At 47.8% G+C, this 15,336-nt stretch overlaps 1 protein-coding gene across 1 annotated transcript in view; it reads left to right on the top strand.

Moving 5' to 3' along the window:
• The window catches only part of ntng1a (netrin g1a), a 109,296-nt gene extending 96,409 nt beyond the window's left edge, over positions 1-12,887 (top strand). The window contains exons 3-4 of the mRNA XM_079490241.1: positions 9,698-9,979; positions 12,319-12,887. Of these exons, the coding sequence (XP_079346367.1) occupies positions 9,698-9,979; positions 12,319-12,684 (648 nt within the window). The 3' untranslated portion in view covers positions 12,685-12,887. The remainder of the gene's footprint in view (positions 1-9,697; positions 9,980-12,318) is intronic.
• Positions 12,888-15,336: the final 2,449 nt, after the last annotated feature.

Below are 15,336 nucleotides of genomic sequence, written 5' to 3' on the forward strand. Positions count from 1 at the left end.
CACACACACACACAGGGACGGTGCCAACTCCACCGAGGCGTGACGGGGTAATCAGACAGAGATGTACTGCCATCGATCCGTCGGAGCAGAGAATCTGCTGCGTGGTCGCAGGCAGGCAGGCAGGCAGGCAGGCAGCGCCCACCCTGGCTGGCCCAGCACCAAGCAGCCCGCGGCCCGCCCCCCCAACCCAACGCCCACCCTGGCTGGCCCAGCACCAAGCAGCCCGCGGCCCGCCCCCCAACCCAACGCCCACCCTGGCTGGCCCAGCACCAAGCGGCCCGCTGGCCCGCCCCCCAACCCAACGCCCACCCTGCCTGGCACAGCGCCAAGCGGCCCCGCGGCCCGCCCCCCAACCCAACGCCCACCCTGGCTGGCACAGCTTAGACCCGAGGAACGCATCGGCGTCACCTTATACTGTAGCTTTTAACCATGCACGTTAACCCTTATTTTATCCCTTGATTGTGTAACCCATTTTTTCACCCCTGTGCCAATTATCTAATGTGATCCTGGGCTCTACACACCCTCCGCCAACCTATTCCCCATATATGGGGGACATGGGGAGAGCAACGGACTTGAACTCATGCTTCCTTCATGCCTGAGTGTCCAAGTTGCTGGCCAGGGGGAGGCAGTTTAGAGACCAGGATTACTGCATGTTTTTGTGAGGGTACCTACCCTAGGGGACACGGGGAGAACATATGAGGGTACCCTACCCTAGGGGACACGGGGAGAACATGTGAGGGTACCTACCCTAGGGGGACACGGGGAGAACATGTGAGGGTACCTACCTACCCTAGGGGACACAGGGAGAACATGTGAGGGTACCTACCTATACCCTAGGGGACACGGGGAGAACATGTGAGGGTACCTACCCTAGGGGACACGGGGGAGAACATGTGAGGGTACCTACCCTAGGGGACAACGGGGAGAACATGTGAGGGTACCTACCCTAGGGGACACAGGGATAACATGTGAGGGTACCTACCCTAGGGGACACAAGGAGAACATGTGAGGGTACCTACCCTATAGGGGACACGGGGAGAACATGTGAGGGTACCTACCCTAGGGGACACGGGGAGAACATGTGAGGGTACCTACCCTAGGGGACACAGGGATAACATGTGAGGGTACCTACGCCTAGGGGACACAAGGAGAACATGTGAGGGTACCTACCCTATAGGGGACACGGGGGAGAACATGTGAGGGTACCCTACCCTAGGGGACACGGGGAGAACATGTGAGGGTACCTACCCTAGGGGACACGGGGAGAACATGTGAGGGTACCTACCCTAGGGGACATGGGGAGAACATGTGAGGGTACCTACCCTAGGGGACACGGGAGAACATGCAAACTCCACACAGAAAGGCCGTTATTTTATACTCTTGGCTGTATACAAAATAGCAGATCTACAAGCACCGAGTGCCAGCTTGTAGATCAGCTTTTTTTTACATTGTGTAAATGGTTCAGGTTCATTTATTTGTTTGTCCCTGAGGGGCGATTTGGTATAACACAGGCAGGTAACATAAAACACAGTAAAAAAGCACATAGTACACATAGAACAATAAAACAGGATGGCAGTTCAAGGTATCAGTGTAGGCATTGAAATTCATAAAGTTTTCAGAAACAGTTGTGTAAAGAATTCCTACAAACGAGTCAGGTGACGAGTTACCTCCTCCTCCTATCGGCATTGTTGGCGCAACTCTTTTGAATATATTATTCTTTCACAGCGAACGTTTTTAACAAATATCTTAGCTTCTGGGGGTTCTCCTTGAACAACATATTTTCAGACGGGGGTCGGCGGCCAAATTCATATAATTTTAGGGCTTCCTTGACATGAAATAGTTTGAGAACCACTGACATTTTATTTTTTTAAGAGAAGAATCTGATCTCTCTCTAAACGGCTTAAAAACCTTTCATTATCGCGACTGTCTCCTCAGCGACAGAATACAGCCTTTCTGGACGATCGATAATAACCTCACCGGTCAGCCGGTCAGCCAGCCAGCCGGAGTAGACAGAGATAAACGGAAGATAAAACGCTGAGTCTTAAAACAAAAGAAAAAAAAAGAAAACACCTCGGTGAGAAATCACTGCTTGACGTTCTGTGTTGTATTTTATGACGTGTGACGACGCCGAGGGCTTTATTGGCCTATGAATGGCTCGGCACGCGTTAACATAATTGACGGCAGCCGGTCGGTCGGCCGCGGCCGGCCACTATATACGACAACGCCACACATTTATTACAGTAATTACAGACAATGTTTTAATCCCAATCTGATGATAATCAGCGGGCGGGGAGGGGGTGGGGGGAACCGAGCGACCGGGGCAGCCGCCCCCCGTGTGTGTCACAGATTACAGCGCTAGCTGTGGTTGGCCCGTGTGACGGGAGCGTGAATAGGTCACGCTAAATTGGTGCTAATAGCGCTGCCGCGTTGACCCGCCGCCCGCAACACAATGGGATTAATATGGTTCCTACACTGTGATGGAGTGAGATAGTCTCTCTTTGTGTGTGTGTGTGTGTGTGTGTGTGTGTGTGTGTGTGTGTGTGTGTGTGTGTGTGTGTGTGCGTGTGCGTGTGCGTGCGTGCGTGCGTGAGCTGGAGCATTCCACAAATCATGGTCCACTACCTCTAATGCTCAGTCATTGTCCTGTTTGCAGTGACTCTGTTGGGGCTAATTTTCACCTCCTGACTACAGAGACAGAATGAGTGAGTGAGAGAGAGAGAGAGCGGAGCGCGACAGCATGGACGATTTATGGATCTGACTCATTACACATTCTGCTGCTCGCCTCTCTCTCTGTCCCTCTCTCTCTCTCTCTCTCTCTCTGTCCCTCTCTCTGTCCCTCTCCCTCTTTCTCTCTGTCTCTCTGTCTCTGTCTCAATTTTTCAATTCAAAGGAGCTGTATTGGCATGAGAAAACGTACGTTCACATTGCCAAAGCAAAAGTGGAACAAAACAATCAAGATAAAACAATACAATAAAGGTGTAAATGGAGCTGTGTTATATTAACACTTTTAGTAATACTAGACTATAAAAGATTGTGCTGTTTTTTTTTTGCCAACGGCTGATTCGGTCTGGCTTATTAGCCAGGCTAGTTATACATCCCTATAGAGCGTCGCAGTCCCGCCCCCTACCAGGGCCCAGTCCCGCCCCCTACCAGGGCCCAGTCCCGCCCCCTACCAGGGCCCAGTCCCGCCCCCTACCAGGGCCCAGTCCCGCCCCCTACCAGGGCCCAGTCCCGCCCCCCTACCAGGGCCCAGGAAATGATTCTCTGTTCATTTTCCTCATATACATTTCAAAAGGTATTTATTTAAAGACCTTTTAAGCCTTGTACAAAGCCAACTCGAGTTGTGACAAAGCATGACAACAAACACAATTTTTTGGACCGAACACATAATTAGAAAGAAGAAAAAAACGGCAGGTTACAACACCTTTTTTGTTGTTCTTTGTAATTATTTGTTTGGTCCAAAATATTGTGTTGAGTTGGCTTTGTCCGGCGTAACCGTCTTTACATAAATACTTGGGCAAAAATGCATTGGGAATTATTTCCTAGGCCTGGCGTCGTCATGAAAGGGGGCGGGACTGGGCCTGGCGTCGTCATGAAAGGGGGCGGGACTGGGCCTGGCGTCGTCATGAAAGGGGGCTGGACTGGGCCTGGCGTCGTCATGAAAGGGGGCGGGACTGGGCCTGGCGTCGTCATGAAAGGGGGCGGGACTGCAACGCTCTATAGCAGGGTTCCCCAATTAATTTTCCTCAAGGGCCATATTTTGACTATAGGGTACCAGGCTGGGGGCCGAGTCCGCACGCGCGAGGTCGAGGTCTTGCCCTGAAAATAAATTTTCAGGGCAAGACCCCATCTGAAAAGGAGGCCCAGTTTGACATGCATAGGCTACTGACCCCCATTCAATGCCATTTATATCTGGGACCAAATTGACCCTATACGAGTTCAAATATTGTAAAACATCTGCATTACTTTATCATTTTCAATAAGTCTACACAAGTAGAAGAATTGTTATTTTGATCAATGTTTACCTGTTATCTCTCCTAATGGTACCAACATCAATACAGCATGGAATTGTGGACAAGATCGTATCCAACGATAACAAAAGCAATATTCTTTAGTTTTGGGTGAAAAGTGTTGAAAACCACTTCTGAATATGAAGTGTTCCTAGCAATAGTTTCCAGAACGTTTCAATAACATTGAGCTGCAGATGGAATTCTTTTTTTTTTTTTTACTTAATTTTTATCCCACAATTTTGCAACCCAGTTTTTTCACCCAGTGCCAATTATCTAATGTAATCCTGGGCGCTACACTTCCTCTGCCAACCTGGGGGGCAGCAGACTGACCTCATGCCTCCTTCTATGCATGAGGAGTCCAGGCTGCTTCTTTTCACCTGACAGGGGGGAAATTCCCTGGCCGGACGTAGCGCGTGGAAGGAACACGTTATTCCGACCAGTTCCTTTCCCCTCCATCAGGCGCCCTGGCTGGCCAGGGGGAGGTAGTTTTAGAGACCAGGATTACTGCATGTTTTTGTGAGGGTACCTACCCTAGGGGACACGGGGAGAACATGCAAACTCCACACAGAAAGGCCCTTTCGCCAACCCCACCTCGAGTATGGGCACTGATGACGCGGAGGAGGGAACACGCCCCCAGCGCCCACAGCATCCCCAGCGGGAATCGAACCCAGGACCTTCTAGCTGTGAGGCGACAGCACTACCAACTGTGCCACCGTGCCCCTGCAGATGGAATTCTATGCATGTTCCTGTTATTTTTCTTAAGTCTGACCACTTAATTACAAAGTACAAACTAGATGAAGTGCCACTCCGATTACATCGACTCACTGGCCTTGGAACGTCTCGGGATCCCCCAGGAGGAAGTCACTAATGTTGCTCTGGAGAGGGAAGTCTGGAGCGCTCTGGTGGAGCGGTTGCCCCCGCGACCCGACTACGGATAAGCGGTTGAAGATGGATGGGTTTATAATGCCATAAACCATTCAAAGGGGCAGAATAACAGCTGGTCTTACGCGGTACCATGCTGCACAAATCTGTTGCTTTGATCACTTATATAGAGAATAACAATGGGACAGTCATCCTCGTCACGTTTGTAAGAAACAAGACGGATTTGCCTGCAGTCTGGACTGAACAATGAACAATGAACAATAAAGCCTAATTGAGCGCAAGACAATAAAACTACTGAACTGGGTGTTTAATTTGGCCCCGGCCGGCTGGCTGCCATTTTGGCTGAGGCTTTACTTTTAACCTATTTTGGGCGGGAACCCCTTTTGGTGTTTTAAGCATTGTGTTATATATACTTTAGCTATTGAAAAATAGCAGATCTACAAGCGCATAGCGCGGGGTCTGCTATTTTTGAAAAATCGTGAAAATGTGGTGCAAATCTTTGAATATATATCCTTTCACTTTTTTAACTCAAATCTTTGATTCTGGGGAGTCCCTGGAACTACATATTTTCAGATGGGGGTCGGCGACCAAATACATATATTTTTGGGGATCCTTGACATGGATCCCCTGAGCCCAGAGTTGTACTAATACTGACTGTTTGTCAGTTCTTCTTTATGCCTGGTGAAGGTCTGACGACCGAAACGTTGCTCAATAAAATCTAAACTCAAGTGAAGACAGTGCAGGATTCTTTTTCTCTGCTTTTTTCTCTACTTCTCAGATCCTTGACATGAAAATGTTTCAGAACGACTGATAGAAACATATGGTTTTTTCAGAAAACTGTCAGGATTTAGAAGACATTTGTAGAATCGTCCTCAGGTCTAAATGGGTTAAAACTAGATAAGCGAGCGTACAGTATGTGGTTGACAGGCCCGGGCTGGGCTGGGCTGGGCCGGGCTGGGCTTGGCTGGGCTGGGCTGGGCCGGGCTGGGCTGGGCTTGGCCTGGGGCCCACGGCACACATCACATACTGATGGGGAGGATATGTGGCACTTGGGGGGAATATAAATGTTACTATCTGCCGAGTGCCGACGGGCCTCTGCAGCGGATAGATGGGGAGCCTCCACCAATCAAAGCGATCCGTTTGCGCGACAGATGTCTCGGAACTCGTATAAACCCAGATAGCAGATTGCATCCTCGTCGCTCCGAACAGCCAACCCCCCCCAACCCCCCTACACCCCCCCCCCCCCCCAGTCTGTCTTCAATGCACTCTTATCACGCCATCTTGATTCTGCCTTCCAGTAGTAGAGTTAGAGTACATTTGCTTAACGTACTGTACTTAAGTACAATTTTGAGGTATATTTGTACTTTACTCTGAAGTAATTCCAATTTCCGAATCTTTTTACTTCCACTCCACTACACCTCAGAGGCAAATATTGTACTTTTTAATCCACTACATTTATTTGAACATTTTTAGTTACTTCTAGTTACTTTGTAGATTTTGAGTATTATTACCAAACATACATACAACCACTTCAGCCCTATATACTGTACATTTCAGCCATTTGAAAATAGCAGATCTACAAGCCCACAATGCGTCGCGATGCGACACATTGTGGGCTTGTAGATCTGCTATTTTCAAAAAGATTTTTTATACTTTTGAAAACTTGAAATGAGACATTCTGCGCCGTCTACTTTAGATACTTTAAGTACATTTTGATACCAATATCTTTGTATTTTTACTCAATTAAGTACTTATTTTACTCAAGTACTTTTACCTATATTATGCAGTATTGATACCTTTACTTGAGTAGAAAATGTTGAGTATACCGCCGTCTTCCACGCTCTTTATCGCGTCATCTGATTCTGGCTTTCACTGCCTGGCTCTCTCTCTATGTCTCTCTATCTCTATGTCTCTCTATGTCTCTCTCTCTCTCTCTGTGTGTCTCTATGTCTCTCTCTCTATCTCTCTCTCTCTCTCTCTCTCTCTCTCTCTCTCTCTCTCTCTTTTCTTTTGAAACGTTGTCGCTGATCAGACGTCTCGTTGTAAAACGTACATGTGGTTTCCATCTGATGCCACGCTCTGCGCGGCGTGTTGGTAGTAACGTCAGATTGCCATCTTGAAACGGGGCACCACGGCGAGTATCAAAGCAGAGTCCAAAGATTAAAGCTGTCTGGGTTGAACTACTAGCCCATTTAGACCTGAGGACCATTCTACAAAATGTCTTGTATCCTGACAGTTTTCTGAAAACCCCATGTTTCTATGGCAGTCGTTCTCAAACATTTGAGACCAAGGTCCCCCAGGAACTATATGTAATTGGCCTCCGGCCCCCATCTCAAAATATGCTGTTCCAGGGACCCCCCCCCAGAAGCAAAGATTTGAGGTAAAAACGTTCGCTCTGAAAGAATAATACATTCAAAATTTGCGCCTGCACATTTCTACGATTTTTCAAAAATGAGCTTGTAGATCTGCTATTTTTCAATAGCTAAAAAAGTATAACATGATGCTTGAAACACCAAAAGGGGTTTCCTGCCCAAAATGGGCTAGAAAGAAAATGTCACCATTCTACATACAGGCCTACAGCGGAGTCCTCACTCCACACGTTTCTAGAGCGACAGTTTTGACTCACTGCTGAATGAAATAAATGGCTGACGGCCTTCTGTATAATACTGTAGCTTTGCAAACAACATGCTACGAATGACGAGCGTTAAAATTGACATCACCCCACATGTACAGTATGTATCCCATTAGCTTATTTAGGTTATTTTTTTATGTGTGCTCAATATAGGCTTAAATATATGAGTAGCTGATGCTGATGTTTGCTCTCTCTCTCTCTCGCTCTCGCTCCATCTCTCTATATGATCTATCTATCTCTCTCTCTCTCTCTCTCTCTCTCTCTCTCTCTCTCTCTCTCTCTCTCTCTCTCTCTCTCTCTCTCTCTCTCTCTCTCTCTCTCTCTCTCTCTCTAGCTGTGTGTGTGAGTGAGTTTCAGTATGGTGTTGATTTGGTCAGTGTCAATAGTGTCTCCATCTCTCTCTCTCACTTTCTCCAACTCTCTCTCTGTCCATCTCTCTCTCTCTCTCTCTCTCTCTCTCTCTCTCTCTCTCTCTCTCTCTCTCTCTCTCTCTCTCTCTCTCTCTCTCTCTCTCTCTCTCTCTCTCTCTCTCTCTCTCTCTCTCTCTCTCTCTCTATCTGTGTCTGTGTGAGTGAGTTTCAGTGTGAAGGTGTTGATGTGGTCAGTGTCAATACCAACCAACAGTAGTGCCAGCCTCCAATTCAATAGCAACTCTATTGCCTGAGTGGGTGCGTTTGTGCGTGCACACACACACACACACACACACACACACACACACACACACACACACACACACGCGCGCGCTTCTCTTTCCAATATCTCTTTCTTTGGTTCACATAATCTCTCTATTCTGTCGTTTACACAGATATATCCTCTCTCTCTCTCTCTCTCTCTCTCTCTCTCTCTCTCTCTCTCTCTCTCTCTCTCTGTATGTGTGTATGTGTGTGTATGCGTGTGTGCGTGTGTGTGTGTATGCGTGTGTGCGTGTATGTGTGTATGTGTGCGTGTGTGTGTGTGTATGTGTGTGTGTGTGTGTGTGTATGTGTGTGTGTGTGTGTGTGTGTGTGTGTGTGTGTGTGTGTGTGCGGAATCTATCTCTGATGCATTAATGAGACTTGGTTTCCAGGATGAATTTCTTCACCTGACCCAAAGCCCCCAACCCCCCCCCCCCCCCGTGTGTGTGTGTGTGTGTGTGTGTGTGTGTGTGTGTGTGTGTGTGTGTGTGTGTGTGTGTGTGTGTGTGTGTGTGTGTGTGTGTGTGTGTGTGTGTGTGTGTGTGTGTGTGTGTGTGTGTGTGTGTGTGTGTGTGTGTGTGTGTGTGTGTGTGTGTGTGTGTGTGTGTGTGTGTGTAAAAGACACCTTGGCCAATAAGCTGCTCAGCCCCGACAATAATCATTTTTTCAAACGGCTCAGGGTCGCCTGGAGGTCGCACAGGCTGGGCGCACACACACACACACACACACACACACACACACTCACACACTCACACGCTCTCTTTCATTGGAATTTCAATGGGATTTCATCGGGATTGGGACTTCTTTGTCGAGCAACAGCAGGTGTTTCTCTACATGTGGGTCGGGGCCCCCAGGGGGCCCTCACATGATTTGCGGGGGTCCCCGGATGACAGTAAAGTGAAAAACTTGTAAAAGAGTTCCTTTTTTGCTGAGGGCTATACTGTAGGTGTACAGAATAGACAACCAATAATTGCAATATGCAATCATTTGTTTTTCTTCTTGCTAGGAAGGTGTCCAAAAAATATATATATTCTGTTTCACAGCCCGGGGCAGACCTGGCGGTCCGGGCACTTCGGCCGGTAATCCAGCCTGACGGCGTGTCGGGGGTTGGACACCGTTAAACTCACCAACATTGCAGCTTGAATTATCCTCTTTCAAAAAGTGTTTGTTTCATAAAATTCCACCGTAGACATTTTATGAGCTACTTTCTGTCAAGAATTTACATGCAGGTGATTTTTTTTTTGTAGTTTGTTGAAGTTTGGAAGCGCTCGTCGGAAGTCAATGAACAGCCCTGCGTTCAGTGACAATTTTCAGAACAAACTTCACTTCACTTTTGTGTTCAATGTTTGTCTTGCACAAACACTCAAAACTAGGCCATGCATTGTCAATGGGCAGTCAATGTTTGTGTTGTGTCCTCAAAGCTGGACATAGGAGGGGCTAGCACCCCTCAAAAACCCCAAGCTATTCTAACCATGCCTCCCCCCTCCCTGTGGTTGCAGGAGAACCCGTACATGTGCAACAACGAATGTGACGCGGCCACCGAGGAGCTGGCCCACCCCCCGGAGCTCATGTTCGACTTCGAGGGGCGCAACCCCACCACCTTCTGGCAGAGCTCGTCCTGGAAGAGGCACCCCCGGCCGCTGCTGGTCAACATCTCCCTGTCCTGGGACAAGACCATCGAGCTCACCGACGACATCGTGCTCACCTTCGAGTCGGGACGGCCCGAGCAGATGGTGCTGGAGAAGAGTCTGGACTACGGACGCACCTGGCAGCCCTACCAGGTAATCTAGTAACTAACCCTAACACCTGGCAGCCCTACCAGGTAATCTAGTAACTAACCCTAACACCTGGCAGCCCTACCAGGTAATCTAGTAACTAACCCTAACACCTGGCAGCCCTACCAGGTAATCTAGTAACTGACCCTAACACCTGGCAGCCCTACCAGGTAATCTAGTAACTGACCCTAACACCTGGCAGCCCTACCAGGTAATCTAGTAACTGACCCTAACACCTGGCAGCCCTACCAGGTAATCTAGTAACTGACCCTAACACCTGGCAGCCCTACCAGGTAATCTAGTAACTGACCCTAACACCTGGCAGCCCTACCAGGTAATCTAGTAACTGACCCTAACACCTGGCAGCCCTACCAGGTAATCTAGTAACTGACCCTAACACCTGGCAGCCCTACCAGGTAATCTAGTAACTGACCCTAACACCTGGCAGCCCTACCAGGTAATCTAGTAACTGACCCTAACACCTGGCAGCCCTACCAGGTAATCTAGTAACTGACCCTAACACCTGGCAGCCCTACCAGGTAATCTAGTAACTGACCCTAACACCTGGCAGCCCTACCAGGTAATCTAGTAACTGACCCTAACCACCTGGCAGCCCTACCAGGTAATCTAGTAACTGACCCTAACACCTGGCAGCCCTACCAGGTAATCTAGTAACTAACCCTAACACCTGGCAGCCCTACCAGGTAATCTAGTAACTGACCCTAACACCTGGCAGCCCTACCAGGTAATCTAGTAACTGACCCTAACACCTGGCAGCCCTACCAGGTAATCTAGTAACTAACCCTAACACCTGGCAGCCCTACCAGGTAATCTAGTAACTGACCCTAACACCTGGCAGCCCTACCAGGTAATCTAGTAACTGACCCTAACACCTGGCAGCCCTACCAGGTAATCTAGTAACTGACCCTAACACCTGGCAGCCCTACCAGGTAATCTAGTAACTGACCCTAACACCTGGCAGCCCTACCAGGTAATCTAGTAACTGACCCTAACACCTGGCAGCCCTACCAGGTAATCTAGTAACTGACCCTAACACCTGGCAGCCCTACCAGGTAATCTAGTAACTGACCCTAACACCTGGCAGCCCTACCAGGTAATCTAGTAACTAACCCTAACACCTGGCAGCCCTACCAGGTAATCTAGTAACTGACCCTAACACCTGGCAGCCCTACCAGGTAATCTAGTAACTGACCCTAACACCTGGCAGCCCTACCAGGTAATCTAGTAACTGACCCTAACACCTGGCAGCCCTACCAGGTAATCTAGTAACTGACCCTAACACCTGGCAGCCCTACCAGGTAATCTAGTAACTAACCCTAACACCTGGCAGCCCTACCAGGTAATCTAGTAACTAACCCTAACACCTGGCAGCCCTACCAGGTAATCTAGTAACTGACCCTAACACCTGGCAGCCCTACCAGGTAATCTAGTAACTGACCCTAACACCTGGCAGCCCTACCAGGTAATCTAGTAACTGACCCTAACACCTGGCAGCCCTACCAGGTAATCTAGTAACTGACCCTAACACCTGGCAGCCCTACCAGGTAATCTAGTAACTGACCCTAACACCTGGCAGCCCTACCAGGTAATCTAGTAACTAACCCTAACACCTGGCAGCCCTACCAGGTAATCTAGTAACTGACCCTAACACCTGGCAGCCCTACCAGGTAATCTAGTAACTGACCCTAACACCTGGCAGCCCTACCAGGTAATCTAGTAACTGACCCTAACCACCTGGCAGCCCTACCAGGTAATGATGATGATGATGATGATGCTTAGCTGGTCATTAACCCATTCTGGGCGGGAACCCCTTTTGGTGTTATAGCATTGTTATACTTTAGCTATTGAAAAATAGCAGATCTACTAGCTCATAGCACGGCACTGAGTGGCACGCTAGAGCTTGTAGGTCTACTATTTTAGAAAAATCATGAAAATGTGGCGCACATCTTTGAATATATATATTCTTTCAGAGCGAACGTTTTTAACTGAAATCTTTGCTAATCTTTGCTTGGCCAAATACAGATAATTCTTGGGGTCCTTGACATGAAAAAAGTTGAGCACCACTGAGGTTTTTCAGAAAAGACATTTGTAGAATCAGTTCTCGTGTCTAAATGGGTTAATAATAATTGTAACGTTATAAATGTGTCCCCATGTAGTTCTACACCACAGACTGCCTGGACGCCTTCACCATGAATTATTATTATTATTAATATTAATCATATTATCGTTCACAGTTCTACGCCACAGACTGCCTGGACGCCTTCACCATGGATTCATTTTAATAATAATAATTGTAACATTATAAATGTTTTCCCATCATGTAGTTCTACGCCACAGACTGCCTGGATGCCTTCACCATGGAGCCCAAGACGGCGTCGGACCTGACGCAGCACACCCTGCTGGACATCATCTGTACTGAGGAGTACTCGCGGGGCTACGTGTGGAAGTACGACAAGACGGTGCGCTTCGAGATCAAGGAGCGCTTCGCGCTGTTCGCCGGGCCCCGCCTCCACAACATGGCGTCGCTCTACGGCCAGCTGGACACCACCAAGAACCTGCGGGACTTCTTCACGGTGACCGACCTGCGCGTGCGGCTGCTGCGGCCCGCCACGGGCGCCACCATGGTGGACGAGAACAACCTGAGCAGATACTTCTACGCCATCTCCGACATCAAGGTCCAGGGCAGGTAAGAGAGAGACCACACTTTGGTTTGTTTTTTACTTTTGAGCGGTTGGCGGTTGCACACACTGGCTCCAGTGACTGGCTGCGTGTGTTCTGTCTGTATGTCTGTTTGGAGTACGGACAGCTGCAATACCGCTGGGTGACCTAAAGTGGTGCTGTTGAGCAGCCCCACTGCTCACACTGAGCACTGTAACTTGCAGCCAGCCAGGGACTGCCCATATAATTCCGACTTCCCGTGAATATAATTCCGACTTCCCGTGAGTCCGATCTATGTATCGTATACGATATATCGATATTAATCCCGACGAATCCCGATATGAATCCATATAATACAGTTAAAAACATTTTTTTTTTTTTTTTTTTTTTTAGGGGGGCTAGTGAATTATGGTTGTGTGATATGTATGAAATGTGAGCCTTAATCATATTCCATCATTTGACTCCGCTAGCAGCACGCATGCGAAGCCACGTTTTGTCGGACTAATGCGCCGTCTGAATTACGAGCGGATCCCGCCTAAACACGACTGCTTTGGACAAAGTTTCCACCCGACGGACACTATTCGTAACACCCTGTGTGATCAATACCAGTGTTGTTTTTGGCAGCAAATGTCTATTTTAGTTTTAGTCATAGTCTCTTGTTTTTAGTCACATGGAATGTGTTTAGTTTTAGTCGAATAAATGTCATGAGATTGCAGTCGACTAAATCTACAGGTGACTTAGTCGACTAAAATGTATTTTGGCGGGCCTTGATGCTGTCGTAATGGCTGATTTTACACTTGCTGAAAATAGCCGATCTACAAGCTCACAACGCATCGCAGCGCGATGCATTGTGAGCTTGTAGATCGGCTATTTTCAGCATGCAAACAAGTGTAAAATGACATACTGGATCTCTTGTCCACTAGTCCCTTCTTCCTAACATTTCATTTAGTTTCCATTCAGTTTTTGTCAGTGAAAAAACGTAGTCGACGAACATTCTTCGTCGAACTCACCTACAGTATGCTTACATTCTTCGTCTTAGTTTCAGTCGACGACAATCAACCCTGATCAATATCAATATACATGTACAGACATTATTCTAGGATGTTGCTGAAGGTACGACTAATACAGTCGCTCTCTGCAAACAGTGTGCATACATACTGTACATTAGCAGTGGGAGAGTGTCTGGATGAGCTCGACGGTGTGCAGTCGCCATAACGGTAGACTGGAACTCACCTATGCTTTTTATGGCATAGGCAGCTCCCGGCAGGATCCACCGGGAGAAACTAGGCCCAGCTGCAGGACAATTAGACTAATTAATTAGAGCGACGGAGAGAGAGAGGAGTGTGTGTGCGTGTGCGTCAATTAAACAAAGGTGCAGACGATCAGAAATCAGCAGAGAGTGATCAACGTTTGCTACTCTATGAACTACTCTATGCCGTATTGAAGTGGACTCGGACCCAGACTTTTGTTTTTCTCCCTGGAAATAAAAACGTCTGGATTTCCGAAGCTACCATAACGGTGAAACTGCATTATCGGCGTCGAAGCAGGAGGTGTTTCCCGGGAGGGGAATTCAGCCTAAGAGTGTGAAAATTGTCTCCCAGCGTTATAAAAATACTTTAGACAACACGCAGACTGTTTTACCTAAACACAGTCTTAATGACCAACACACATCATGGTGATACAGCTATAAGCTCTGCCGCTTCCATAATGAAGAGAGAAGCATTTACCGCGTTAGCCCCTTCTTTCCAATTAGGCGAGCAGCGATTCTGTTACGACGCGCACGCACACACACGGTTCAGCGGTCGTCAGCAGCATGTCTTAACACACTCGGAACGGGAACCCCTTTTGGTGTTTTAAGCATTATGTTGTGCTTTATTAGCTATTGAAAAATAGCAGATCTACAAGCTCATAGCGCGGCACCGAGTGCCGCGCTACGAGCTTGTAGGTCTGCTATTTTTGAAAAATCGTGAAAATGTGGTATAAATATGTGAATATATTCTTTCAGAGCGAACGCTTTTAACTCAAATCTTTGCTGCTGGGGGGGTCCCTGGAACAACATATTTTCAGATGGGGGTCGGCGGCCCAATTACATATATTTTTGGGGGTCCTTGACATGAAAATGTTTGAGAACGACTGACATGGAAACATAGGTTTTTCAGAAAACGGTCTAGAAGGCCTTGGAATCGTCCTCAGGTCGAAATGGGTTAATTAACGTAAAGTTGCTTAGGGCGAGCTAGCGTGTGGGCACTCCATTTTCAGAGGCTCCACTCAGCTGTCTGTCAGCCCGTGGAAGACGACGTTAACCCATTAAGACCTGGGGAACGCACATGTGTGTCATGTGTAGCTTTTAACCACTTCTACCCTTATTTTACATACTTTAGCTGTTGAATGAGCTTGTAGATTATAGATGTGGCGCAAATCTTTGAATATCATTCGTTCAGAGTTTTTTAACTCAAATCTTTGCTTCTGGGGGGGTCCCTACCTCCATGGAACAACATATTCTCAGATGGGGGTCTTAAATCTGTGCTTCTAGGGGGGGGGGTCCCTTGAACATCATATTTTCAGATGGGGGTCCGCAGCCAAATACAGATCATTTTTGGTGGTCCTTGACATGAAATATAGTTTGAGAACTGATATAATAAACATAGGTTTTTCCAGATGCTTTAGAAGACATTTTGTGTAGA

The sequence above is a fragment of the Electrona antarctica genome, assembly GCF_951216825.1.
Source record: "Electrona antarctica genome assembly, chromosome: 20".
Lineage (NCBI taxonomy): Eukaryota > Metazoa > Chordata > Actinopteri > Myctophiformes > Myctophidae > Electrona > Electrona antarctica.